The sequence below is a fragment of the Grammomys surdaster genome, unplaced genomic scaffold, assembly GCF_004785775.1.
Source record: "Grammomys surdaster isolate TR1022 unplaced genomic scaffold, NIH_TR_1.0 279, whole genome shotgun sequence".
NCBI classification, from domain to species: Eukaryota; Metazoa; Chordata; class Mammalia; order Rodentia; family Muridae; genus Grammomys; species Grammomys surdaster.
This window is the reverse complement of record NW_021604720.1, coordinates 2,771,344-2,797,608: the sequence shown is the minus strand read 5'-3', so window position 1 is coordinate 2,797,608 and position 26,265 is coordinate 2,771,344. Positions and strand designations below refer to the sequence as shown.

Genomic DNA, 26,265 nt, shown 5'->3' with positions numbered 1-26,265 from the left:
ATGCTTCCTCTGTACACAGAGGTCTGTCAGTGACATGATACCCCAGTGAGGGTTTTATTCTTTTTGGCTCCATTTTACAGGTGAGGAAGTGGAGTCACAGATGAGTTAATCCACTTTCCTCAGGCTGCAGGGCCGGCCCTTGCTGTGACTCAGGCATCTGGATTCGGAGTCCTTGTTCTCAGCATTGGGGAAGAGATGGGGTGAGGGGAGCAGAGTTTGGTCTTTTTCTTTGCTGCACGGATGTGTCTGAGAAACATCATCATGGCAGCCCATTTCTGGCTGGCTCAGGCATCATAGGTCTGGCCCTGGGAGAAGAGCCATCTTGCTCAGCACAGGGCCTTTTCTCATTTTGGCTAAGCCCCTGGCCTAAGGACATCCAGCTAACAACCTGGGCAAAACAGACCATCCCAGATTCTGAAGCTGGTGAATGAATAGAGGGTATGGGACCAAGTGGGAACAGTGTGTGAGCTGCAAGGGCTTGCCCTCCCCACAGGCTGGGCTATTCTTAATTTATCTTTCTTTCTTTCTTTTTTTTTTTTTTTTAGGTTTTTCGAGACAGGGTTTCTCTGTATAACCCTGGCTGTCCTGGAACTCACTCTGTAGACCAGGCTGGCCTCGAACTCAGAAATCCGCCTGCCTCTCCCTCCCAAGTGCTGGGATTAAAGGCGTGCACCACTACTGCCCGGCTGTTTTCAGTTTTTTGATTGTTTGTTGGATTGGGTTTTGTTCTAAGGAGGTCCTATATGGTACCTCAGACTAGCTGCAAGTTCGCTGTGTAGCTAAGGATGAACTTGAACTTCAGATCATCTTGCCTTAGGATGCTGGGATTATAGGTGTGAGCCAGCATGCTTGGTCTACATGGTGCTGGGGAACAAATCTAGAGCTTCATGCATACATGGTAAACAAATATTCTACCAACTGAGCCAATCCCTAGCCCACTCACCCCATTTTTATTCTCAGTGTTATTTGTGCTCTTTTCTTGATAATTTGTATCACAAGTAGTCTTCTCAGAGTGTTACTTATATGTATTTTTAAAATCTTTGAGCTGGGCAGCGATGGCGCACGCCTTTAATCCCAGCACTTGGGAGGCAGAGGCAGGTGGATTTCTGAGTTCGAGGCCAGCCTGGTCTACAGAGTGAGTTCCAGGACAGCTGGGCTACACAGAGAAATCCTGTCTCGAAAAACAAACAAACAAACAAAAAACCAAACAAACCAACAACAACAACAAAAACTTTGGTAGCCAACACACACACAGGTATTTTTCTGCCCTGCCGTGGGTTGCTTGGTTGGTTGATTTTGCTTTATTATGGCTGTTCCTTTCTTAGATAGCGTTCAGGTTTTTTCTTTATCAGAAGAAATGCCACCTTTTCTGATAGTAATGCTTACTTCTTTTTAGTTGTTTTGAGAAAGAGTCTTCCTTACTTCGTGTTGCACCTTGCAGCTACTGGTCTTGCAGATTCGCCTGTAGTTATAAAGCACGCGCATTCTCTATTTTCTCAGCTGGAGTCACTTGAGGAGGGAGTCTCAAACGAGGAATTGCCTAGATCAATGTGTGTAGAGAAACTGGCCTGTGGGCATGTCTGTGGAGCATTCTCTCATCTGTTAATTGATGTAGGAGGGCCCAACCGACTGTGGGCAGTACTCTTTGCTGGTCAGGTGGCCCTGGGCTAGCTTAGGGTAAGCCTGAGAGCCAAGCAGCCAGCAGCATCCCTCCATGTTTCTGCTTCAAGTTCCCACTTGACTTCTTTCCCTGACTTCTCTCGATGATGGCTTAGAAACTGAAAGACACCCTTTCCTCCCCTAATTGCCTTTGGTTGGAATACTTCATCACAGCAATAGAAGGGACTTTAGAACACCCTCGGTAAACTCCCATCCTGATGCTTATTCTGTATCAGCATACTGAGTGTTCATTGGCTGTTGAGGAGGTGGTAGAGCCCTTTTGAAAGTGATGGATAGTTGTTCTTTGGGGGTTTTTAAGATTCCCCTTTTGTCTTCAGTCTTACACAGTTGTGGACTCTCCTCTTAGTTACTCTGCTTGACATTCCTGGGGGTTTCTAATCTGAAAAAAAAAACCTTCACAGATTCTATGAAATTCCCAGTCAGCAGTGGCCCCAATATTACTGCCTTCTTCCCATTCTCTCTTGTTCTTAAGAACCCAGCTCTATGGGTGAGAACCTGCTCCCTCCCACCGTGGGGGTGATGTCTCTTCAATATCTCTCCTGTTATCTCTTTGCCCCTTCATGCTGTCCATTCAAGTAGAAATCCATTTAGCTATTTTTTTTGCTACTACATTTTTCTTTCTCATATTTCCAACTTATTTCCTTAAATAGACCACACCTGTTGTGTTTCTTGCTTCCTAAACCTACCGTCTGAATTCTTTGCAGGTCTGACTCTGTTTCTCACCCCTTCCAATCTCTTGCTTGCTCTTACTCATGATAATGTGATTTGCTACACACTTTGTGCTCCGTTGGTATTATGTTTCTACCATCCTCTTGGGACAGTCTGCCTGAGATTCAGGCAGTTTCTTCCAGAAAGGGTCAGTATTTGCTTTTTCCCTGTTCCCTGGACCTAAATCTAAGGTAGACATCAGTCTTTGCACCTCCAACTGAAGGTAAAGGTACTCCTGGGGAATTCCTCTGTATGCATCTGATCTCTTGTTACTTTGTCCGTCTTTTGTTGACTGTAGGTTCGTTCTTCTCTATCTTCTTCACATGAGCCATAGAGACTCAGACTCAGCAGAGGGTCTCTGGTTTCAGCAGTCCTCAGGATATGAAGTTCAGCAAAGCTTTGTTTACAATTTCTAGTTTCCAGATTTCACTTTACCCCTGGTAATCCTTTACTTTCCTGATAGCTCTATGTTGGGTATTAGATAATGTCAATACACTTTACCCAAGAGCTGATTTCCACAGTAGTTCAAAGTACCTGATCCCAATCTAGGGAAAGGCAGTCCTAGAATGAGCTTTTCCAAGCTCCTCTTCCTTGCGTTCTATTTCTGTTATTTGTTTGCATGTCCTTTCTTCCCTGTATAGAGGTCATGGTTTGCTTTTGACAATCTCTGTTTGATGCAGGTTGTTGGGGAGTAGTTGGTAATTCTTCTTCTGACATAACCCACGAGTAATGAGTGCTTACCTTGTGCCAAGCGGCATTCTGGGAGGTGAGCAAAACAGACAAAGGTCCTTACTCCCTCGAATTGTAGCTGAAGTCAGCGATATATCTGGTCACATAGTAATGATGCCAAACATAAATAAATCAATGAGCAGAAGGGAGATTTTCGTTTGTGGAGAGGATAGCTCACGAGTGATTTGCAGGATCGCTTGAGAGAAAAGAACTACGAGCCCTCAGTGCAGCAATCTAGATGTTTCAGACGTGTCCACCAGAACAAAGACCACGCATCCTCTTTTGTTTTATTTTCATACTGTCACAAGGATTGCCATCTATTCCTTCTGAGACCTTAACTTTCCCTTTCCATCTCTTAGCCAGACCTTCGATGCTTCAGGCAGGATGGCAGGATGACTGACTGTATGATCTTGCACGTTTCTTAACCTCTGTGTTGGTTAGCCCCTGTGGAGGAAACCATTACCTCCCTCCCAGTACCACCGGATCAAACGCTAAAACATTTGTAAATGACCTCTGAATGTGCATGTGTTCCTCATTCTCTGCTCACCGTCCCTTCTAGCACTTGATAGTAAAATTGCAACGGTACAATCCTTACGCAGCGCTGGAGAATGCTTATGGCAGGCAGTTAACTAGTAATAAGTACATTGAACTAAGAAGCTGTATTTTAAAAAGGAAAAAGAAAAACCCACAAGAAAAAGCAAAAACAAAACCACTCTGCTTTTTTAAGAGGCCGATTAGTGCTCTGAGTGAAGGAGATGAAGCCACGGCCTGTGCATTTATTTCCCCATAGAAGATACTTTCTTTGTGTTCTCTGTGAGCCAGCTGCCCCGATAAGTCGCATTGTGTATGTAACAGTGTGCAGAACTTCCAGTTATTGTCAGGCTTGGACCGAGCAGATACATCTTGCAAGTGTGTATGCCTCTGTCTAAACCCTTAACCTAAAGCGTGTTCTGCCTCCGACTCGGCAGTGCGGATTGGTACATTTTCCTGAGTTTATTGATGCGCTACAAAAAATGGAGGGAATGCCTGGGTCATAGTGAAACTGCAAGAATTCTGTAGTTTGGGTCTGAACGAAACTGAAATAGAAATTTAGAGTTTACTTGTACTTCCTTAGACTTTTTTTTTTTTTTAATTTGAAGGTCCTGACACCCAAGTTTCAATCTGCTTTTATGTGCATATGTATGCAGTATGTATACTTATGTATATTTAAGTATGAAGAAACCACAGGTTAGCAGAACCATCCCTGTTTTTTGTGAAACTTCAGGGTCTCTCACTGGGGCCCGGTGCTCTAATCGGAGTAGCCCGGCTGGCTGGCAAGCCCCAGTGATGCCCTGTCTCTGCCTTCACAGTGCTCGTATTACAAGTACATGCACCCCGCCTGTTTTATTCTGTGGATGCTTAGGATCAAACGCAGGTTCCCACACTCCAACAGCAAGGACTTTACTGTCTGAGTCACTGTTCTATTGCTATGAAGAGACACCGTGACCAAGGCAACTCTTACAAAAGAAAGCATTTCACTGGGGCTGGCTTGCAGGTTCAGAGTTAGTCTGTGATCATTGTGGGGGGAAGTAGCTGAGAACTCTCATCTCACCCACAGGTAGAGGAAGGGGGGAAGGAAGGAGGGAGAGGGAGAGAAGGAGCGAGGGAAAGAAGGAGGGAAAGAGAGACACACATACATTGCATTGATTCTGGGCCAGGCCTGGTCTTTTTCAACCTCAAAGCCACTCTCGGGGACATACCTCCTCCAACAAGGCCACAACTCCTAATCCTTTCCAGATAGTTCCTTCTACTAACTAGGGACCAAGCATTCAAACATATGGCCTATGGGGACCGTCCTCAGTCAAACCATCATGGCAAGTGATCCGTCTCTCCAGCCCCTTAGTATGGTTTTGACAGTGACTCCCCATGAGACCTCAGCCAATCCACGTTCTCTGTCCTTGTCCCAGGCCTTTTATGGCGGCTGCCATTGCCTAGGACCTGAGTGATGGCTAAACATAAGCAAAAGACAACTATTTACATTGTATCCTCTCGGATTTTCATCTGTTCTCAGCCCTCACATTGACCATGCCCTGCTGGACATGCCCTTCCTTCGACTCTTTGAAAAGATGCCCTTTGACTTCGGAGAGCAGTTGGACCACGCATTCCGAGGACACCAGCAGTCCTAGTGTTGCTCCTTCATATGCAGACCTGCAGCTCCTCAACGCTGAGGAGCAGGCAAGCGGCAGGGCTTCCAGGACCGACTCCACTGGTAAGCTGGAGTTCCAAGCCAGAGCGCTGTGGACATCTCTTTTGGCACACTCAGTCCCCCTCTCAGGTCCTCCACCCCTGCCCCGCAGCCAGCTTTGTTTGCAGAATGAGTACAAGTGTGGTTGTCCAGTTCAAAAGCTAGCATCTTCAGTGGTTTGCAATCGCGGTGGGGTGGGAGATGATGTATAAACAGACTGCATGGTTACCTCACTGATGGTTCACGTTGGGAAAGCATTTTGCTGGTGCATCTTAGTGTTGCTTTCTGACTGTTTAGTACAAGTATCATTTCGCTGTTAGTGTATTTTCTCCTCCCATTGCTGCTGATCTGACCGTAACATATTCACAAGGCTGAATCTCTCAGCTGACCACCCATATATCTTTCCTCCTCAGTAGGAGGAAGGTGGATTTCAAGAGAGAGTAAGTAATTGTTATGTGAAACAGAATGAGAATCCGGGTTCAGCTTCAGCCTCTAGACTGGTAACAATTTTGCAGCCAAATGCCTGTGTGCCTTCACTGAGCTGTGCGCTGACCTGTAATGTCACATGGTATCATTTGTTAAACTCTGCAGCAGTCACAGGATGGGATTCTGGCTTTCACTGCAGGTGGAAGACAGGTCTACCAACAAGCACTGTATCATGGGCTATTTGGGATGGTATTGGAAAGATGTATGTTCTTGGTGTTTGTCCTATTTGGCCAAAAGATTTCAGATTTTCCTCTGAAAGTGACAGGAATTACTGCTAGTTGCTCTATGGGTGAAAGTATTCCCATAGACACTCCCACGGTCTCAACCATATTTTGCTTTCCTTCTCAAAAACATTGTGAAGCTTGTTGCTGTATCATTTATGGTATTTAGATAACATCTTCTCTCATGCTGGACACTGTTAGATTGTGCAAGCATTACAAGTGGTCCTGCACAAAGAGTCAAAGGTTTAGACAGGATTTGCTTTGGAGTTTGATAGAATTGCCCTCCAGCCTCGTTCACCAAGGACTCTATCTTTACCAGCCACAGCTCTTAAGAACATTTTGTTTGCATCAACACTCTTATTATTTTTGCATTGGGGATTGAACCCAAAGCCTTACACACTAGGCAACTGCTTTCCCACTGAGCCGCATCTGTCTCCAAAGTTTGTAATTAGAGTTTCTAACATCTTCCCTTTCTCAGTAACATTGCTACAGTTCACAATCACGAAAAAACTCCTTCTCGGGTGCTTTGTCAGGGTCCTAGGAGGAAGCAGATGGTACCCAGGGAAGGGCTTATTTGGAGAGAGTTAAAGGGAAGCACTCCTCAGCGAGGAGGCACCAGCTAGAATCCTCTGCAGGCTCCTGCACTGTCTCCCTGGCTGGGCGGAGTGAGGACTGCAGCCAGGACAGGTGCTCTACCTGCTGTCCCTTTGGGTAAAGATGTATAGTAGACTGCGGGGAGCTGAGTCACAGTCCTCTCCCTGTCGTCTGTGTAGGAGTCCCTGAGATTTGGCAGCCTCACAGGACAGTGTGATTTGTAATGTAACTGTGGAGGGAGGAGTTCTGTGATCAGCCTACACTTTCTCCTTAGTTTCTCACCAACCACAGGGATAACTGCAGGAGGAACACAAACAAATCCCCTGGAGTTGGTTGAGGATGGGGGGATGAGATGCTGGAAAGTAGAGATGTTCTCTCTAGAGATCCCATTCCAGGACAAATGACAGGAGAGTTAAGAATAAGTACAGCCTCAAAAACACCCTGTTCTCTGTCACCCCTGTCTCCAGGGTCTCCTTTGCCTAGATAAGAAAGGCACACCTGTCATCTTCACCAGGCAAAGAATGCCACTGTCTCTACACAAGTTTGTAAACAGCCAGAGGATGGAAGGAACGGGAGCAAGCTCCCTCCTCTCTATTCTAAGCAAGGAAGAAAGCACACATAATGTTTGTAGTAGTTACAAGCTGATTAAGTGGTAGGATTAGACTCTGCTGCCTGCTTACAGGAAAAGTGTAGATTGTAGTGTGAGATCAGAAAGCACAACTCTAGACGGACTGAGGAGTGTCAAAAGCTGTTAATGGAGGCGAGAGTTACCACCATCCCGATCCCTGTATGCCCCTCACATTTAGAGTCCAGCATTTCCCAGCCTGTGTTCCATATAGCAACTTTCCATAAGTCAGGGTGCTGGGAGCACTTGGTTATGTCTTGCCAGCTCTGCTGCATGTCTATGATGTTTTTGTGTATTAAAGACTTTGAAGAGCTGGTGAGATGGCTCAGCGGTTAAGAGCACTGACAGCTCATCTAGAGGTCATGAGTTCAAATCCCAGCAACCACATGGTGGCTCACAACCATCTACAATGAGATCGATACCCTCATATGGGTGTCTGAAGACAGCTACAGTGTTCTTACATAAAATAAATAAAAAAATCTTTAAAAAAAAGACTTTGAAAAATTCTGAAACATGTATGTAATGTGTATGTATACATACGTGAACATACATGTGCGTTTATACACACACATATATTCAGTTTTCCATTGAGTTATCCTCCCGGTCTGGTCAGATGTTAAAATATGGCAACCTGAAAAACATGAATTATCGAGTTTTACTCAGAATTACATATCTGTACTAAAGTGTTGAAAGAAAAGACAGAACTGAGAAAGAGAGATTTGATGATCTTGCTGAGGTGAGTTAACTTTATGAAGCTGGCTTTGCTTTGTCTCTCACACTGCTAAACCTCTTGGACTTTTTTTTAGAAGAGTTGTTTTTAGAGGGTGTAAAAGTGCATTTGCTCTGCTTCCTTTGTATGTAAACTGCCACGGACTTTAAAACAAATTTAGACCAGATGACTGACCTTGGTTCATCTGCGTTTAGCTGAGTGCCGTGGAGTTCTGCCAGAGCAGGAGGCTCTTCCCAACAAGTCAGCTGGGGACTGAAGTTGAAGTTTTTTGTTTGCTGTTTCTTCCCCTTTTTCTTGGCGTGTGTGTGTGTGTGTGTGTGTGTGTGTGTGTGGCACGCAGCCTCGCCGATAAGGAGAACACCACACTCAAGATTCTTCTGAGAGCAATTTATTGTACAGCTCTTTTAGATGGCAGTGAGGCGAGGGACCCCAAGCCCCAAAACCAGTGGCTTATATAGAGCCTTAGGAGACGTGCCACACACTCATTGGCTCTTATGATATCGCCAAATTAGCATACTGGTTTTCGCGCCTTGCGCAGGTGCACATTCAAGCAAGGCTCTCAAGAAGAACCAGGAAGCAGGAAACCGGCGCCATGTTGCAATGGCGAACGTGGCTCCTAACATGTGTGTGTGTGTGTGCACAAGTTGAGGAAGCTGGCCCTTTGCTTATTCCATGTAAGAATTGAACTATCAGATTTGACAGCCAGCACTTTAACCTGCTGAGCCATTTCTCCTACCTGATGATTATAATCTTCTGAATGGTAATTCCCTTTCTCCTAACAGAGGGATAACATAGTAGTTTTTCAATCAAATTGCATGTTTTCTCATTTAAAAAAAAAAAAAAACAAATTTAACCTGACTTCTGTTTCTGTAGTCTAGATGTGTTCATTAGTTGTGCACTTTATGTTTTAATGGAGGTGAAGAAAATATCCCTCCTTCCAATAAATACCTCCCAAAGACTGCTTCGTTGGAAACTCGAGAGTTTCTCAGAGCACGGATACTTACATACAGTTCTTACATTTACCAGTTGTGGAGAACAAAGACGAATGTTAGATGTTATTTTCCCACAAGGAAAGTGGTTTTTTGTTTTTTTGTTTTTTGTCATTAAGGAGATTTTTATATACATATAACTTAAGAATATTTCTATTTATAGAGCATCTGTTGTGTGCCAGGGAGGAATGAACTGAACACTTTATACACATATTAACCAGTCTTCACCATCTAAAAGGTCATGTTATTCAGATACCCACGGCCAAATATTGTACGGCGGTCAGGGGTCCCTTTGGAAGAGTTAGGGGAAGGATTAAAGTCCCTGAATGGGATATCAACTCCGTAGGAAGTGTCAACTAACCTGGATTCCTGGGAGCTTTCAGAGACTTGAGCCACCAACCAAAGAGTATATATTGGCTGGACCGAGGCTCCTGGCACATATGTAGCAGAGAGTTGCTTTGTCCTGCCTCAGAGAGAGAGGATCTGCCTAATCCTGCAGAGACTGGATGGGCCAGAGTTGGGGGATAACGAAGGGGACCTTGCCCTCTCAGAGGCAAAGGGGAGGGGGGAGGGACCCTGTGAGGGAGGGAAAGGGCAGCATTTGGGATGTTAATTAATTAGAGAGAGAGAGAGAGAGAGAGAGAGAGAGAGAGAGAGAGAGACACCATGGTACTGTCCCATGTTACAAATACAGAAATAATATTTAAAGGAGGGTTTGGCCACGGTCCCACAACTAAAAGGGAAACACTACGATTAGCCCACCTCTCTCCTCTGCTCACCAGCACTGCCTGGCATGCTGCGAAAGCCTGGTGTTAGAGCTACAGTGAGCTGTGGGAAGGAACAATTAACTACAGAGCCTTCCACAAGGTTGGCAGTGCTCCATCTCCATCTCTCCAGTGCTGCATGTAAACCTCTCTTGTGCAGTGAATTCAGTGGAGGAGAATGATTCAAGAGTTCCCAGCCAGACTGATGCCATCTTGGAAGAAAGAGCTGTGTCTACTTCTCCAGCACTATGTCCGGCGTTTTGAAATTCCCCAGTGGAATTTTGTTGAATAATTATTTTAATATAGAACTGAAAGGCCCTCATCTGCAAGCTTATTTTCCAATTACATAGGTTTGTCTCTGTTCGTTGAAACTCAATTCCAGGACTAGGAAGAATTAAAAGGATGAATAGTTGGGAAATTTTTCTTTCCATGTTTTCAACCATTGATCTGTTACCGTCTGTGGTGTTGGGGTTCAATAAAGAAATTTCCAACACGACTGCTCCATGGTATGGTTAAGGGGAAGACTTTTATAGATAAGAGATAAGAGAGAGAAAATATCCAGAGGCATCTGGAAAATTCCAGAGGCATCTGGAAAATTCCAGAGCAGAGAGAGAAAGAAGTAGAGTGAACATGGCCAGCAAACTGGGCATGACCAAGAGAGATGGAGGGCAGGGCAGAGAGAAGAGCAAGAACAGAGAGAAGAGCTCTAGCATAGGGAGAAAGGCAAGGGTTACAAGGAGGGTGAGGAGCTGGGAGGAAGGAAGGGCCAGGATACAGGGGGAGTGGGGGGATGTCAGATATGTATAACAAGTTCTTGTGACTAGGGACTGAAGGATCCTGGAAGCTACTATGGACCTTGATATACTGATAGGTGTCACAGGTATATGCCAGCTGGAGAGCTGTATGTCCCTTCTGCTAGAGGTCAGAGGAAATTACTCCTCTGGGGAGCGGGCTTCACAAGTTCCTGAGGAATGGTGGCTTTTATCTAATTGCCCAGGTCCTCCTGTAATCCAGATTGGGTTCCTTTCTGGATATTTGGGCTGCCTTTTGAAGTTTGAGGAACTGGAATTTCTTTTGGACCCAAAATTGTCTAGTCTGCTCTAGTATTCGTTTAATTTTACTATAACCTTTTAATGAAAAAAAAATCAGAAGGGTGTGTGAGTGCAGGGAAGGTGTGATCTGAGGTTGGATATCTCCGTATCTGACTGTCCTACACACTCTTTGACCAATGCAGCCACATTTTCCCCCTCCCCTTTTATTCACACCTCAGAGTGAATAAAGCTTATCACCATAATATTACATTTGGTTCTCCTGAGATTTAGGGGCCATCTGTGTGGGGCAAAAGGTAAGAGCAGGTATGCTAAGATGTGGTATTTCAAATATTATCAAAATGGCATCTGGAACCTCTGAATAAAGTACCTGTGGTTCCCCAAAAACAAGTTCCTCCTAAAACTGCTTAGCTGCCGTTCCTGAAGAGGAAACAATGCCTGTAATGACCGGCAGTGATTACCTTCTGTGGTACTTGCTCGTGGTATAAATGAAGACACAGCATCCACAGTCACGTATTAGTTAAGAAACAAAATTTGGATTGACATCCAGGCCTGTCCATGCTTCGTGGCCCTCCTGTCCTAAAACTGCCCTCCTGGATGGAGATCCCCTCTGTCTCAGCCGTCCCAGGAATCGTTTTAAGATGCTGTGTTTCCTCAGTCCTAAGCTGGGAATCAGAAGTAGATACTTGGAATCACTTAGCATCCAGATGGTTCATGAACTTCAATAATGGTACCCCACATTGGCCCTCATCCCTAGGGAGGACGAGAAATGAGTGTTTTCCTTGATAATGGTTGTGACCAATAAACTGAAGTATCATTAACAGCGCCTTTCGAATAGTCACCCTCAATATCGTCACCCCCTATATACTCACCGCCTATATTAGTCTTCTTTCATCACTGTGACAAAAGACCTGGCAGAGGCAGTTTGTAGAAGGATTTGCTTTGGCTCATAGTTTGAGAGCACAGTCCATCATGATGGAGAAGTGTGGGAACAGGAGGGTGAGGCACCTGGTCACCCTGCATCTGTAGTCAGGAAGCAGAGGAAACTGCATGTTCCTGCTCAGCTCGCTTCCTCCTCCGTACTCAGCCTAGGATCCCAACCCATAGATTGATGCTGCCCGCTCTCAAGGTAAACTTTCTCACCTCATATAACCTAATCTGTCAACTCTCTCATAGACATGCCCAGAGGTTTGTCTCTAAGGATCTCTCAAAATATCATGTGTCATTGACACTCAGAAATGAGGATGGATACGGGCCGTATTATGGGTTGTATTGATGCTATTAGCACATTATTACTGTTGTGTTCATGCTACTATATCAGAAGTTTTTGAAATCTACTTTTAATGTTTAGTAAGAATTTCCACATAAATAGTTCCTTTTTAAATTCTATATCCTTATTCTTAAAGTCAGTCTGTGGTGGACTGAATATGCTTGACCTAGGGAGGGGCACTATTTAAGGAGCTGTGGCCTTGTTGGAGTAGGTGTGGCCTTGTTGGAGGAAGTGTGTCTTTGTGTGTGTGGACTTTAAGACCCTCCTCCTAGCTACCTGGAAGCCAGTATTCTAGCATCCTTCAGATGAAGATGTGGAACACTCAGCTCCTCCTGCACCATGCCTGCCTAAACACTGCCTGCTCCTGCCTTGATGATAATGAACTAAACCTCTAAACCTATAATCCAGCCCCAATTAAATATTGTCCTTCTAAGAGTTGCCTTGGTCATGGTGTTTGTTCACAGCAGTAAAACCCTAACTAAGACATAGTCCATTGTCCTGAAAAGGAGTCAGGGGTCTTATTTATTTGGCTTTCTGTTTGTTTGTTTAAAATAGGGTCTAACTATGCAGCCTTGGCTATCCTGGAACTCGCAGATATCTGTTTGCTTCTGCCTTCAGAATGGTAGGATTAAAAGCATATTAAAAGCACTATACCTGGCCCTTTGTGGGCCTTACTAGACTGCCAAGAGATCTATGGCACAAAAATTAATAATTTGAGTCCTGGTTTGTTGGCATCCTAATGCTTGCACAGTGAAGGACAGGTGTGATTTCACACTAAACGATTCAGTCATCTCACATACAGGGAGATAACGCATGCCAGCCACAGGGCTAGGACTCTGCTGTATAAGGAAGAACAGCACAGTCTAATGGCTTTGGTCCCCAAACAGCTTGCAGTCTCCTGGGGGCTGTGGATATATTTGAAAGTAAGTCAAAACTATAATGAGAGATCTTCTATGATAGGAAAGGTTCAGAGAATTACAAGGAAGCAGCACAGGAGGCTGCCTCCAGAACGGTGCGATGGGAAGGTTCTCCAGAGAGCCATTTCAAGGCCCAACGGCTCACTGAGCTTGAGGAAAGACCATAAAATTAAAGAACGCACAGTGAGTTCAGAGAACCTGGTTCCTCTGTTTGATTAACCGATACCATTCATACCGAGTGGTGAGAGAGTCACCCAGCCAGTGCTTCTGTAGAGCATGCTGTCCTTACAGTACAGTACAGTACAGTACAGTACACTACAGTAGTAGCCTCTGGCCACGTGTTGCCAATGAGCACTTAAGATGTGGCTAGGGGAAATAATTTGATTTTTCATTTAAATTAATTTAAATTTAAAGAGCTACATGTGAGTGGAGACTATGTAGCAGGTCGGATCCTAGATTCAAGGTGAGGAGGACAACATAGGACTTTGGAGCAAACTCGCATTAAAGAGTTTGAAATAGCCAGGTGATGGCGGCACATGCCTTTAATCTCAGTACTCAGGCGGCAGTTCTCTTGAGTGTGAGGCCAGGCTGGTCTACAGGGTGAAAGTTCTCGGCAGCCAGAGCTACAGAAAGAAACCTGTCTTGAAAAACAAACAAACAATGACAAAGTTAAAACAACAAAGTTGAAATAACATCTAAGAGAAGTATCCATTAAAGGTTTGAAACATGGGAATGACTGGTGTGAGCCAATGCAGACAGCACAGCAGGTGAGTGGGAGAGAGATTCCAGCAGCCACCAGGACAGGATCCAGACAAGAGACACAGCAGCCTGGACCAGGGGCTGGACTGCGTTAGAGAAAACTAAAGAGTCCAAAGTGCTTCAGAGGGACAGGATTTCAAACAGACTCCCCCATGATGTTTCAGAAACTTCCATTTCTGTGACTGTTCTTGTTCTTCACTCTGAATAATCCCCCCTCCAAATACACACATGACAAACTCCTACTGATTAAGATGAAATAGCCTGTGAAAAGCATGGTCTATAGATTGGGGCTTCTTTTACTCACACACACACACACACACACACACACACGCATGCATTTTACGTGAAAAGAGCATGCTTGGTACAGCACATATGTCAGAGGTCAGAGACAGCCTTCTAGCTGGCCCCAGAATGGGACTCCGTAAGCAACTCCAAGCAAGTTCTCTGTGTTTTGTTCCATGTCATGAGTGCCATAGCTGTCCCTACCTTGGGCCAAGGAGGGCTGTTTGCTTGGACATCATCTTCCTATCATATTCCAGGAACTAAGAAGCTGCCCCACAGATGTTTCCACAGAGCTACTCCCTTTCTGGTACACTGCCAGCATTGTACTCCTGCCTCCAGCCTGAGGAACTAAAGGAATGCTGACTTCAAAACACTGTGTTCCCAACTATGGGAGTCAGTAAAGAAAAGCGAGAGACATAGAAGTTAGTTCTCCTGGGGTGAGAGAGGTGGCTCAGTGATGAAGAGCTCTGGCTGCTCTTCTGGAGGACGTGTGTTCCCTTGTCAGCACCCATGTCAGGAGGCTTGCAAGCATTTCCAACTCCAGCACCAGGGCACCTGATGCCGTTTCCTAGTCTCAGTGAGTACCACACACACATGATATACACTCACAAAGGCACATATGCATATGAATAAAAGTCTTTAGAAATTAGTTCTTCTCATTATCATTCTGAATTATTTGTTGGGTTTCATTTTAATGTAGGTATACTTTTCGAATAAGAGAACAAATATACCTGAGAAGGATAGCATCTGACATGTTAAGTAGTTTCTCAGATAACTACAACTTGTTTTATGAGTTACCATGGTTATTATTATGACTCTTCACAGCAGTAGAAACCCTGACAGTCCCCAATTTGTGGTGCTGTTTGGTGAGGTTTAAGAGGTGCAGCCTTGCTGGAGGAAGTGTGCCACTAGGGACACCTTTGAAAGTTTAAAGCATTGCAGGGCAGGAGAGATGGCTCAGCAGTTTAGAGCAAGTGACAGCTCTTCCAGAAGTCCTGAGTTCAATTCCCAACAACTACAGAGTGGCTCACAACCATCGGTAATGGGATGTGATAACCTCACCAGAAGAATCAGATCCAGTGGCACACTTCCTCCAGACAGAGATCCACCTACCTCTGCCTCTCGAGTGCTAAGAGGCCACCACACCCAGCTCAAAAGATTTTTTTAAAATCACCTCCCCTCTCCTTTTTTTGAAAGTGGTTTTTTAAAAAAAATTATTTATTTATTTATTATTTATTTATTTATTTTTGTTGTTGTTGTTTGAGACAGGGTTTCTCTGTGTAGCCCTGGCTGTCCTGGAACTCACTGTGTAAACCAGGCTGGCCTCGAACTCAGAAATCCATCTGCCTGTGCCTCCCAAGTGCTGGGATTAAAGCCATGTGCCACCACTGCCCGGCTTAAAATCACCTTTGATTTTAGAGATATATATTTTTACTGTGTATGTCATTGCACCACGTGGAAGTCGGGGAACTATCGTTGGGTTCCTGGGATCAGGTCAGCAGCCTTGGCAGCAGGCTCTTTTACCCACTAAGCTCTCTTGCTGGTTCGTTGTTTACAAGTTTACCAGTACATGTTAAGAGTACCACGGTTTCAGAGTGACACTCCATACTTGTATATTCTGTGACCATGGTCCCTCCTGCTGTCCTCTAGCTCTGCTCCTTGTCCCCTCCCCTTCCTTGTCCCACCTACTTTAATGTCTTTTCTTGGTTTGGTTTGGTTTGTGGTGACGCAGTGAGTTTTATCAGGATTACTTGTAGGAGTGGAGTAAAGGGCTACTTAGAGTGACACTGGCAACTTACCACGGATGTCACCACAGAAGAAAATGTCTCCCCAGCAACCTATACAGGGAGAAGCAGAGCCCCCTGAGCCCCTCTCTCCTCCATGAGGAACAGTTGAAGGGGCCCAGTCTCCTGCATATCTTCTGCAGATAATCATAGCTTCTGAAAGTTCAGGCGTCCTTAGCTGGGTTTTGTGATGGAGGTGATTTCTTTCTGTCTTTCTTTATGTGTAATTAAGCTTTAAGTTACTATGCAAAGTAATTGGTTACATTATGACTTTCTATCTCTTTTTCATTTTTGTTTTTGAGACAGGGTTTCTCTGTGTAGCCCTGGCTGTCCTGGAACTCACTCTGTAGACCAGGCTGGCCTGGAACTCACAGAGATCTGCCTGCCTCTGCCTCCCTGAGGTTTAACTGGGGTTAAAGGTATGCACCACTACTGCCAGGCACACAGTGTTATTTTCATATACCTGTGTTGTGAGTTCTGTCTTAGTTTCCCCTGTGCCCTCTCACCTCCCGTGCTCCCTCTTGCTCCCGTGCTCCCTCTTGCTGATTGTCCTCATTGTGCTCCACAGGTCACACACATAGGCAGTTTCTTTTGTTCTTTCAGTTCACGTGAGTGACTGAAGGGATGAGTCACTTCACTTGCATTGTGACCAAGCTGCTGACTGGCACCTGTACTACAGAAGTGGATCAGAAGCTCTCCTGAGAGAGCTGGGAGGGAGAGGAGCCAGGTCCTCTCCACAGGATAGGGGACTCAAACAACACTTCAGTTTGCACCTGGGGGTGTTCACCTGAATGTGTCCACCTGAGTGTATCACTGGAGACTTCCATCCGTTCTGACATATCATTATCCTTTGCCTGAGAGAGCACTGGGATGGAAGGGCCTTTCCCACTTTGGTACACTAGAACTCTTCCTTCTACAGAGTATCTCTGTCAGAGAGGCTGGTTCATTTCTCTGCTCTTTCAGAACAACCAGTTAATCTTTACTATCAACCCTTGGGCTTGCTCTTCTTTAACCCATCCATCCTGGTGACTAAGAAAGATCACATTTTGGTGAGAACCTTGTCTTTGCCTCCCGGTGACAGACTGACTGTGCCCCCGCCTCCACCTGCCACCCTTAAGACAGGATGATGCTCTCCCCTTGTGGACCTCAGGCTTTGCCACGTGACTTGTTTGAGGCCACAGGTAAAGGGTGTATATCAAGTACCATGTGCTAACTTGTCCTGTCAGGGCTGCCCTCCATACCCATCACTCCCACACCATGGCTTGTCTTTGTTCTGCCCCCTCCTGTATAAATGCTCCTGTCCACCTTTCAGATGCTGTCTCGTGTATGCCAGCTTCCAGAATCCTCTCTGTGGACATTATAGCCCCTCTTCCAGGATTTGTGGACCCAAGTATAGACCACATTGCCAGTGTCACCCTTAGACTTTGAAGGCTAGGGCCACACCGTGGACATTGTTGTGTGATAAAAGTTTTCTGGGGAGGGTAACAGGTACATCTACTTACCACAGATAGAGAGCCCATGACAGATCAAAGTATAGACAGCATCAAATTGTAACCTAGAAAACCAATGAGTTTTATTGAGGTTGCACTATGGGGTTACTTACATGAGCAGAAATGACTCGAAGACAACTGTATTAACAGAGTCCATCCTAGCATGGATGAGAGCTCAAAGCTGGGAACCTGGAGCACACTACACAGCCTGTAGGCAACTCAACAGGTTGGCAAGTGTCCTTTCCAGGCATCTTGGCTGGGCTATCCCTCTTCCAGGCAGCTCCGCTGGTTTCTGCTTTTTCCATGCATAGGGTCTGGTTTCAAGAGTCTTTGCAGCTTTTATCCTCAGAATCTTCTTTACAGGTCAGCCTGCCTCATCGGAGCCCAACTCTCAGCTTTTATTGTCTACTCTGACAGGGAGGGGCCTACTGAGTCTAGTCAGTTTCAGGGACTTCCTGAAGGTTTTTTTTTTTTGAGTGGTTTACCAAGCAGTTCTTTCTCTGTAGGATGGAATGTTTGAATCTAAGAGGAAACCATTATACAACAGAGGTGTAGATATGAAGCACATACAAGCAAATAATGATCTTTACTGTACAAGACTTGGTGAGTTCCAGGCCAGTGAGAGACTTTGTCTCAAAATAAAATAAAATAAAATAAAATAAAATAAAATAAACACACATTTATTTTTATTGCACAATGTGGAAGTTGGGGAACTATCTGAGGCCTCCATACTCATGCACATATGTGTACATACATTGGCACATTTATGAGCATACATGAATATATATATATATATATATACATATATATATGTATATATATATATGAAAAGAAAGGTGTCATATAGGATTGTAGCACAACTTTTTGTCATAGTGTACACAATCATATTACCCAGAAGAGTCTAGAAGACATCGTAAGGGCTCTCTAGAGCTCTGGAAGTCAGCAGGTGTATCCCCAACCCCATCAGCTGCTGTCATTGCTGCATCTCAATTGCAAGAACCCACATTGACTTTGAGGCCCCACTTCTGTCAGTGAGGACTTAGATGAGCAATGTTGGATTTTTATTTTATTTTATTTTATTTTTTGCAAAAGTAGGACTTGGGGCCAGAATTTTGAAGGGAGAGTAACCTTTAGATAAGAATAGTAGTTGACAATATTTTTATTTTCTCAATGCATCCCTTATTTATACATCTATTTTGAATGTATCCACAGTTCTCACTAGAAGTTCTCGTTAGAAGGAATAGTTGTCAGGTCACAACTGTGGTGATGATGTTAACTGGAGGAAGTACCTGAAACATGGCTTTCCTGGCATGGATACAGCCTTCAATCAGTAGGAAACCATGAACTTGGCTTAGGGACCCAGACCAGAGTTCACCAGTGTGGTTATGATCATCACTGTGTATTGTGAGAAACACTGTCATTTTTATAAAGCTTGGAAGCCAGGCAGGAGAGGCAGGCTGATCACTGAGTTTGGGGAAGGGGAAAGGAAGATCTTCAATGTATGCTTTTATTCATTCTTTGTGTAGCCTATGAGAAAAGCAGACAGCGCTCTCCTTTAAACCAAGGAAGCAACTGAGGCATAGTAAATTTCAATGATTTGTACTCTGTTCTACCAACTTAATATTGATATTAGGAATACTATATCAATTGTTCAGTATGTATCATTCACTAATGATTGACTTGTAATATGCTATGGATTATGCATTTATATTTAATAGTATTTCCCACTCCCTTCACATGTGCCCATGCCTACTATAGAACCTGGCTCATGTATATGGGCCTCCAGAATCTTCTATGCAGATTGCCCCAGGGCCTCTTCCAGGACCTGTGTACCTAAGTATAAACCACGCTGCTGTGTGTCACCTTTAGACTTTGGAGGCTAGGAACTATGAACATGTGGGTGGGACCACGATACCAGCAGACAGGGATTGCCCCATGAGGACTCTATAGTTCCCAGTGCCATTAATGCAGGTTGGAGCCAAAGCTGAGCTCCAGAACGCAGGGAGCCTCTCTGGCTGGAGCGTGGAGGCAGGCGCTCTGCCAGCCAGAGCTCCTAGGCTCTTCTTACTACTAGAAAGTCTAAAAGGTAGGGTGTATATATACTGTGTGATTTATACTGTGCCCCAAAAGAAACTACAGGTTTTTATGAGATATCTGCAACTCCAATATTATTGAAATTTGTGTTATACATCTCCCATGATTAAAGGGATTTTAAGAACTTTGACTATTGCCTTTCCCCAGCTCAAAATGGACTGTGATGCATTTTGACACATGAGCACCCATGAAGTCATCTTCATAATCAGGATAATGAGCACCCCCCACACACAGTGAAACCAGCACCCACTATCATTCTTATTGCTCTCTTTGTCCCCAGCCCCTTCCCCAGGTACCCACTACTCTACTTACTGTCACTATGAATTCACGGTGCCTGAATCTTGTGTATGAATGAACTCATAAGATAGGCTTTCCACTGTGCCTAGTTTCTTCACACAACATAATTCTTTTGAGCATAATAAATGTTGTTCTAATGCTTTCTATTAGTGAGTAATGTTCTACCATTTGCTTGTAGTATTTCATTATATTGAAAGATAAAAACAAAGTAAAGATTCTTTAAATAATTTTTTGAGATTTTAATATAGTTATTTAATTTCCCCTCTTCCTTTTCTGCCCCCAAAGCCTCTCACGCATCTACCCCCACCCTGCTCACTTTCAAATTCCTAGTCTATTTTTGTTGTTGTTACATACATACATACATACATACATACATACATTCATACATTCATACATACTTTCCTCCTTACACATTAGCACATCTCTTGATGTCTTCCTTGTACACAAAGATAAATTTGTGATGCTTGAAGACCAAAGTCTTTGCTCCTTGTTATTTTGCCTCTTAGGCTATGAAGGCTAAAAATAAAATCCTCACCACCAGACAGGCTAAAATGAGCATTCCTGACCATCTGGAATATAACCACAGCTACACAAAAAGGACTAAGTCAGGTATGATCATGCATACCTTTAGTCCCAGCACCTTGGAGGCAGAGGCAGGTGGATCTCTGTAAATTTGAGTCCAGCCTTAAATTTACCAGTCAAGGCTATAGTGAGACCAGTCTATTAAAACAAAACAAAACAAAACACCCAGCAAATAAGAACAGGAGCAAAATGACTAGAATGGGCTGTGCTTTTTTGACTTTGAACTTCAAACTAAGTAGACTGTTAGTCAAGTGCCTGCTCTCTGCTGCTAGCCTGGCCTCATATACCAGGGCCTTGGAAATCCAAAACAAATAAAACAGGTCATCCCAGGATCTAACCAGGCTAACCCAGGACAGCACAACTCCATGTCCCATCTGAGCTCATAAATCTTTCATGATTTCCTGTACCTAACCTTTGACTGCTTTAACCTGGCGGCTGTAATTTACTCTGGAGTTTAACTTTCCCTAGCCTCATTTTCTCATCTGTAAAATGGGGTTGGTGGTGGTAACTATTGCTTAAATTAAACAAAGTACCTAATATTGACAAGTAAACAGTCTATATTAAAAAATGAAGGTTTGTTTACATGTTCAAGCAATAATATATTTTTTAAAAAAACAGAATGTCACTGTGTAGCTCAGGTTGGCCTAGAAGTATGAAATCAAACTGTGTAACTCAGATTGACCTGGCAATCCTCCTGTCTCAACTTTCTAAGTATTGGGTTAACAGACATGAGCCACTATGCTCAGCTCAGATTTCCTTTCTTTCTTCACCCTTTCTTTCCCTTTCCATGTTTCCTGCCTGACTTTCAGTTTTCAGGTTTAATAAAATACCTATCAAAATTCCAAGTGGGCTAATTGAATAAACAGACAGTTTTCGAAAGAAGAAACACAAATGGCCAATAACTACTTTAAAAAGTATCCAGCATTCCTAGCTTTAAGAGGAATGCAAATTAAAATCACCTTGACATATAACCTTACCCCCGTCAGAATAGTTATCATCAGGAAATGTAACAAAACAAATGCTGGAGAGGATGTGAGGAGACAGGAGCCTTGACTGACAGCCAGTGGGTGTTCACATTAATACAGCCATTGTGGACATCAGTTTGGAGGTTCCTCAAAATAATTCAAAGCCAAACTGCCACATGACCCAGCTATTCCCAGGCATATGCCCGGACAATCCTGTACCTCATCCATGCTCATCACTGCTACATCCATGGTAGCAGGAAAATGGAAGCAACCCAGGTATCCACCAACAAATGAGCAGGTAAGGAAAATGCGGTACCTACATACATAAGATGGAATATTACTCATCTGTAAGGAAAAATGAAATTTATTGACTCAAACTCATAAGGAAAAAAAAACCCAGAGGCACGTTCTTCCTCTCATGTATGGCTCTGAGTCAGAAGTGTGTACATGTATGTATGTATGTAACAGCTGCAAGTGTGAGTAGAGAAAGAGACGAAGAAAGGCGAAGGTCAGAATGTAGGCAGAAGGTCACGCGAGCAGTGAAAGAGGATATAAAGCTCTGGTTTTTCTAGTTCGAACTCTCATGGTTTTTCTTTTTTTTTTTTTTATGGTGGGTAAGTACATAAAAACTGTAATTGATAGTCAGTTACAAAACCTGAAGCGAACCAGGCAGTGGTGGTGCACACCTTTGGTCTCAGCACTTGGGAGGCAGAGGCAGGAGGATCTCTGTGAGTGGGGCCAGCCTGGTTTACAGAGTGAGTTTCAGGACAGCCAGGGCTACACAGAGCTTCAGAAAAGAAATAGAAAGAAAGGAAAGGAAAGAAAAACCTCAAACAAACCGACAAAGCTGAAGGGCACCATAGGGGATCAGAGGCGCCATGCTAACGACACAGAACTTCACTGAGATGTGCTGAGTTTGGGACTGGCCAAGTGTGGCGTGACGGCCTTCCTTGATCCCGCGGTGGTGTTTTACTGGTTAGTTACTTACAGCATAGTGACTCTATTAATATAAAAATTAAGATTTATTTCTACATATTTAAATCAATGTGTGGTGGTTTTGTTTGTTTTTTTGTTTTGTTTTTGTTTGTTTGCTTTTTTGGCTGGTTTTGCTTTGGCTTTGGTTTTTATAACAGACCCATCCTTCTTTGTTTTTGCACTGACACCTCCCCTTACTGCTACTGAACTTGGATTCTTATTTCCCTTTAGTGTGGGTCCAAATGCCACTCCTAACAAGGACCTGTGGGGTGTCTGCTCAGACTTATTAAGAGCTCCTGTAAATGACAGGGAACACGATTTAATTCTCAGCATAAAACACTTCGCCTCTGAGAGCTGGGCTCTGTGGAGAAGTCTGGCTACCAAGACCCAGTTGTCCACCAGGCGCAGACACCTGAGTGTTCTACATTTTTAACTCCATTCTGACTCAGGAAATAGTATAATGACCCAGGATTGTTACTCAGTCCCCTGATTACTCTTCCATCAGATGCCTGTCATAGGGGATGCTACCTAGATGTTTCTCTGACTAGGCATAAATTGGGTATTCCTGTGACTCCAACTTTGATTTTGATTAATTAGCTATAACTGGTCACAGAACTTAGGGAAATACTATGTGATGTTGGCCAGTTTATTACAAAGGTGTTAAATACCAGATGGAAGAGATGGTGGAGTGTCAGCGTCCAGCTCCAGCTGGGTTCAGGTCCCAAAGGGGAGGTGTGGAGTCGGTGAGGTAAGAGATGGAGGGTAAGTCAGGATAGGATAGCTCATGTGTTTACTGAAAAAAGGCTCCACCTTTTCTACTCTGTATTTGCTTAGTAGCTTAGTCATAGGTAATGTTAAAGCAGGCTTAGTGAGTCCAAGAAACATGATCTTTTCACAGACTGTTTTTAACCCACTTTAGCTCCAGTTTTCAATGTCCAGAACGAAAGAAATTATCAGCGTTATTACAGTATTTTTCTTTGAAGCAAAGGCAGGAAGTTCAGCAGGCATCTAAGTCCCTATTATTTTCTAAGGTTCAGCAACCCCACGCAGTGCCCTCCTGCACGCTCTCAGCCTTTGTGGTCAGGAGATACCAGACATTGAGTCCTGAGAAACAAACCTGTAAGAGCAGTTTTCATTCCTCGAGGGGCGTGATGGAGTGTTTGTACCATGTAGCATAACCAACACTGAGCTGTCCTCTAATTGTGTTCCTAGGTGCCTTAGTCTTACAATATGTGCTTGTTCTCCCCAAGGAAAGGTCCTGATACCTTACTCTTCTTTCATTATGCCATACCATCCTAACTCCTTCAATGTATTTTCCTGTATATGGCAGAATGAGATCAAGCCAGAAGCTTGATCCAGAAGCTGCTTACCAGAATCTGCATTCCAGATCTTGCCATTCATCCTGTAAATCCCATACCTAGGGAATCAATCATGGGCACTATTCTATACTTATTAACTGTACTCTTGCCCTCAACTGCCAAGGCCTCAGACTCTGGGTCTAGGCCCATTGTTTCTCTCTACTGTGTTCTTTCATCCTTGGGACCAAGTGTAAGTGTCTAAGAGTTCCTGGAACTGTTTTTCAATGAATAAATCTTTAATTCATCTATTCTTGGCGCAAACAGGAACATGAAGGGAATTCTTGTGTAGGAGTAGGCATAGTTGTAACGCTTTATGTTTCCACAGTGGTGGAGTTTTTTTTTTCTTTCTTAGAATTACTTGGTTTAGAGACACTGCCATTGTACACATTCACATCCCCTACCAAAGCCCATACATAATTTCCCAAAGGAGAAAAACATAAGGAGACTGTCATAGCACAAAGTGAAAATCATCAAAGATGAAAGCAAAAGGATGCTGGAGAACTGTGACCCTCGATGTGGATATGGGGGAACATTGTCAAGCAGTAGTGGCTGTCACATGGTCTACACTAATAGTGCAACATTTGTGGGAAGTAGCACAGAGCTTGTGTACTCTCCTTGGGCATGCCCCCTCCCAGAAATCTCTTCAAGTGCAATTATCTTTGGGGTATTTGTGGAGGCTTCATTAAGTAGGCATGTAGAATACATCAGTGGCTATTGACAATCAACCTAGTCTTCAGTCCTTACAGGTTCTGTGTCACATCAGCATGACTGATGAACTTCTTGACTTTGGCACAGAAACACTGGGGAAGACACCTCTCACCACCCACTTACAGGAAGACAGGAAGTTATTTCAGAACAGGTATTCAGAACCAAACCTTCTGTTCAGAAATAAATCTGAATGTCACCTATAATGACAGTGATTTCTCCTTCAGACATGAATGACATAGAACTTCCTGACAAAGAGGAAAATATAACTATAGAATCTGGTATAAGTTAGAAAGCCATGTGATGCCAGGGTAGTTCCATGTAATAAAATATGAACTCATCACCAGGAGGATGAAAAGGTGACCCGTTAATGTTACAAGTGCAGCCTGAGTTCTCACTCAGAGGTCCATGCCTGTAAGACTTACTCTCTGGGAGCACGCCATTCCAAGTTCACACAACATTGGTGTGAGCTAATCTTCATCCAACCAGCAACTGCCTGGCTTGAATACTGCCTGCCTCTCTCTCTCTCTCTCTCTCTCTCTCTCTCTCCTTTCTCTCTCTCTCTCTCTCTCTCTCTCTCTCTCTCTCTCTTTCTTTTCTTTTTCTTTCTTTTTTTTTTTTGTTGTTTTGTTTTTTGGTTTTTTGAGACAGGGTTTCTCTGCATAGCCCTGGCTGTCCTGGAACTCACTCTGTAGACCAGGATGGCCTCGAACTCAGAAATCCACCTGCCTCTGACTCCCAAGTGCTGGGATTAAAGGCATGCGCCACCACTGCCCAGCAAATACTGCCTTTTTTGTCCTTGTGAAACACACATCTATGAGATTTAGGCTTTTTTTTATTCTTTAAGATTAGAACAGGAAAAGTAAAATGGCATGCAGTTGTTGTGACATTTATCATTTGTCTTGTTGAATTGATAAAATAACCAGAAAATAGAAGTTAAAGAAGAAGGGGAAAGTCTTGAATCCCAGCACCCAGGAGGTAGAGGCAGGTGGATCTCTGAGTTCAAGGTCAGCCAGGGCTACACAGAAAAACCCTGTCTTGAAAGACTGAAGAGAAGAGGGGAAAGGGTGGAGGGGAGAAAGAAGAAGCCACTACTGCTGCCTTATTTTGACTCAGTTTGGGGGGTCTAGTTTATCCTGGTGGAGAAGTCACACTGTCAGAAGCATGAGAGAGCTGGTTACACTGTATCTATAGTCAAGTGAGCAATAAATACTAGTGTTCTATATAAATGTTACTTTTAATTGTCAGATGTAAATTATGGAGGCTTACTGCTAATAAATTCACTCTTTCTAGTTCTTTCTCAACTCTGGCTTGGTGGTTCAATTCAGCTGTTCTGGCTTAAAACTCCTCTCAAGCTGACTGATTCAAACTGGCTTCATCCAGCTTCTCACTGAATTGCTCTGCTTGGAAAAACTGCCTCTGAATTCCACGAACTGAACTTCACTGAGTATACTGACTGCACAAACCGAACAGAACTGAACAGAACTGCACAAAATCAACTGAATTCCACTGCATTCATTGTCTGAACTCAACTGAACTGCACTCTCTGAACCGCCCTCTCCCCCCACCTCAACCCCCACTCTGTGCTGCTCTTTTAAGCCACCTCTCTTTCGTGTGCTGGTCTTGTGAGAGTTGGGAATATCCTACCTCTGACTCATTCTGTCAAATCTTTCTCTGATCCATCACTTTGCCCCTCAATTAGACATGGCTGCTTCCGTCTACAAAGAAACTTTAGCTTCATTGTTTGGGATTAAAGGTGTGTACTAAGGGTGTGTCCGTATTCCAGCCAGAGGGATTAAAGGTGTGTCATTCCAGCTGGATCACACAGACCTAGAATGTCTTTGGATATAATTCCTTGCCAGGACAGTCATGTTGTTGGATTAAAATGTCTCTACAGTGCTGCTTCTTGCCATTTCTGTATTGGATACTGGACCAGCCGTTCAGAATGGGTACTCCTTGCTCTCTTAATCCTTTCTGGAAACAACTTC

General features: G+C 43.9%; 1 protein-coding gene across 2 annotated transcripts in view; it reads left to right on the top strand.

The window, feature by feature from the left end:
• Ston2 (stonin 2) overlaps window positions 1-26,265 on the top strand; it is a 140,830-nt gene that overhangs the window by 53,485 nt on the left and 61,080 nt on the right. For both annotated transcript variants that reach the window (XM_028777266.1, XM_028777267.1), the window contains exon 4: window positions 5,168-5,365. In XM_028777266.1, coding sequence (XP_028633099.1) covers window positions 5,168-5,365 — 198 coding nt within the window. The remainder of the gene's footprint in view (window positions 1-5,167; window positions 5,366-26,265) is intronic.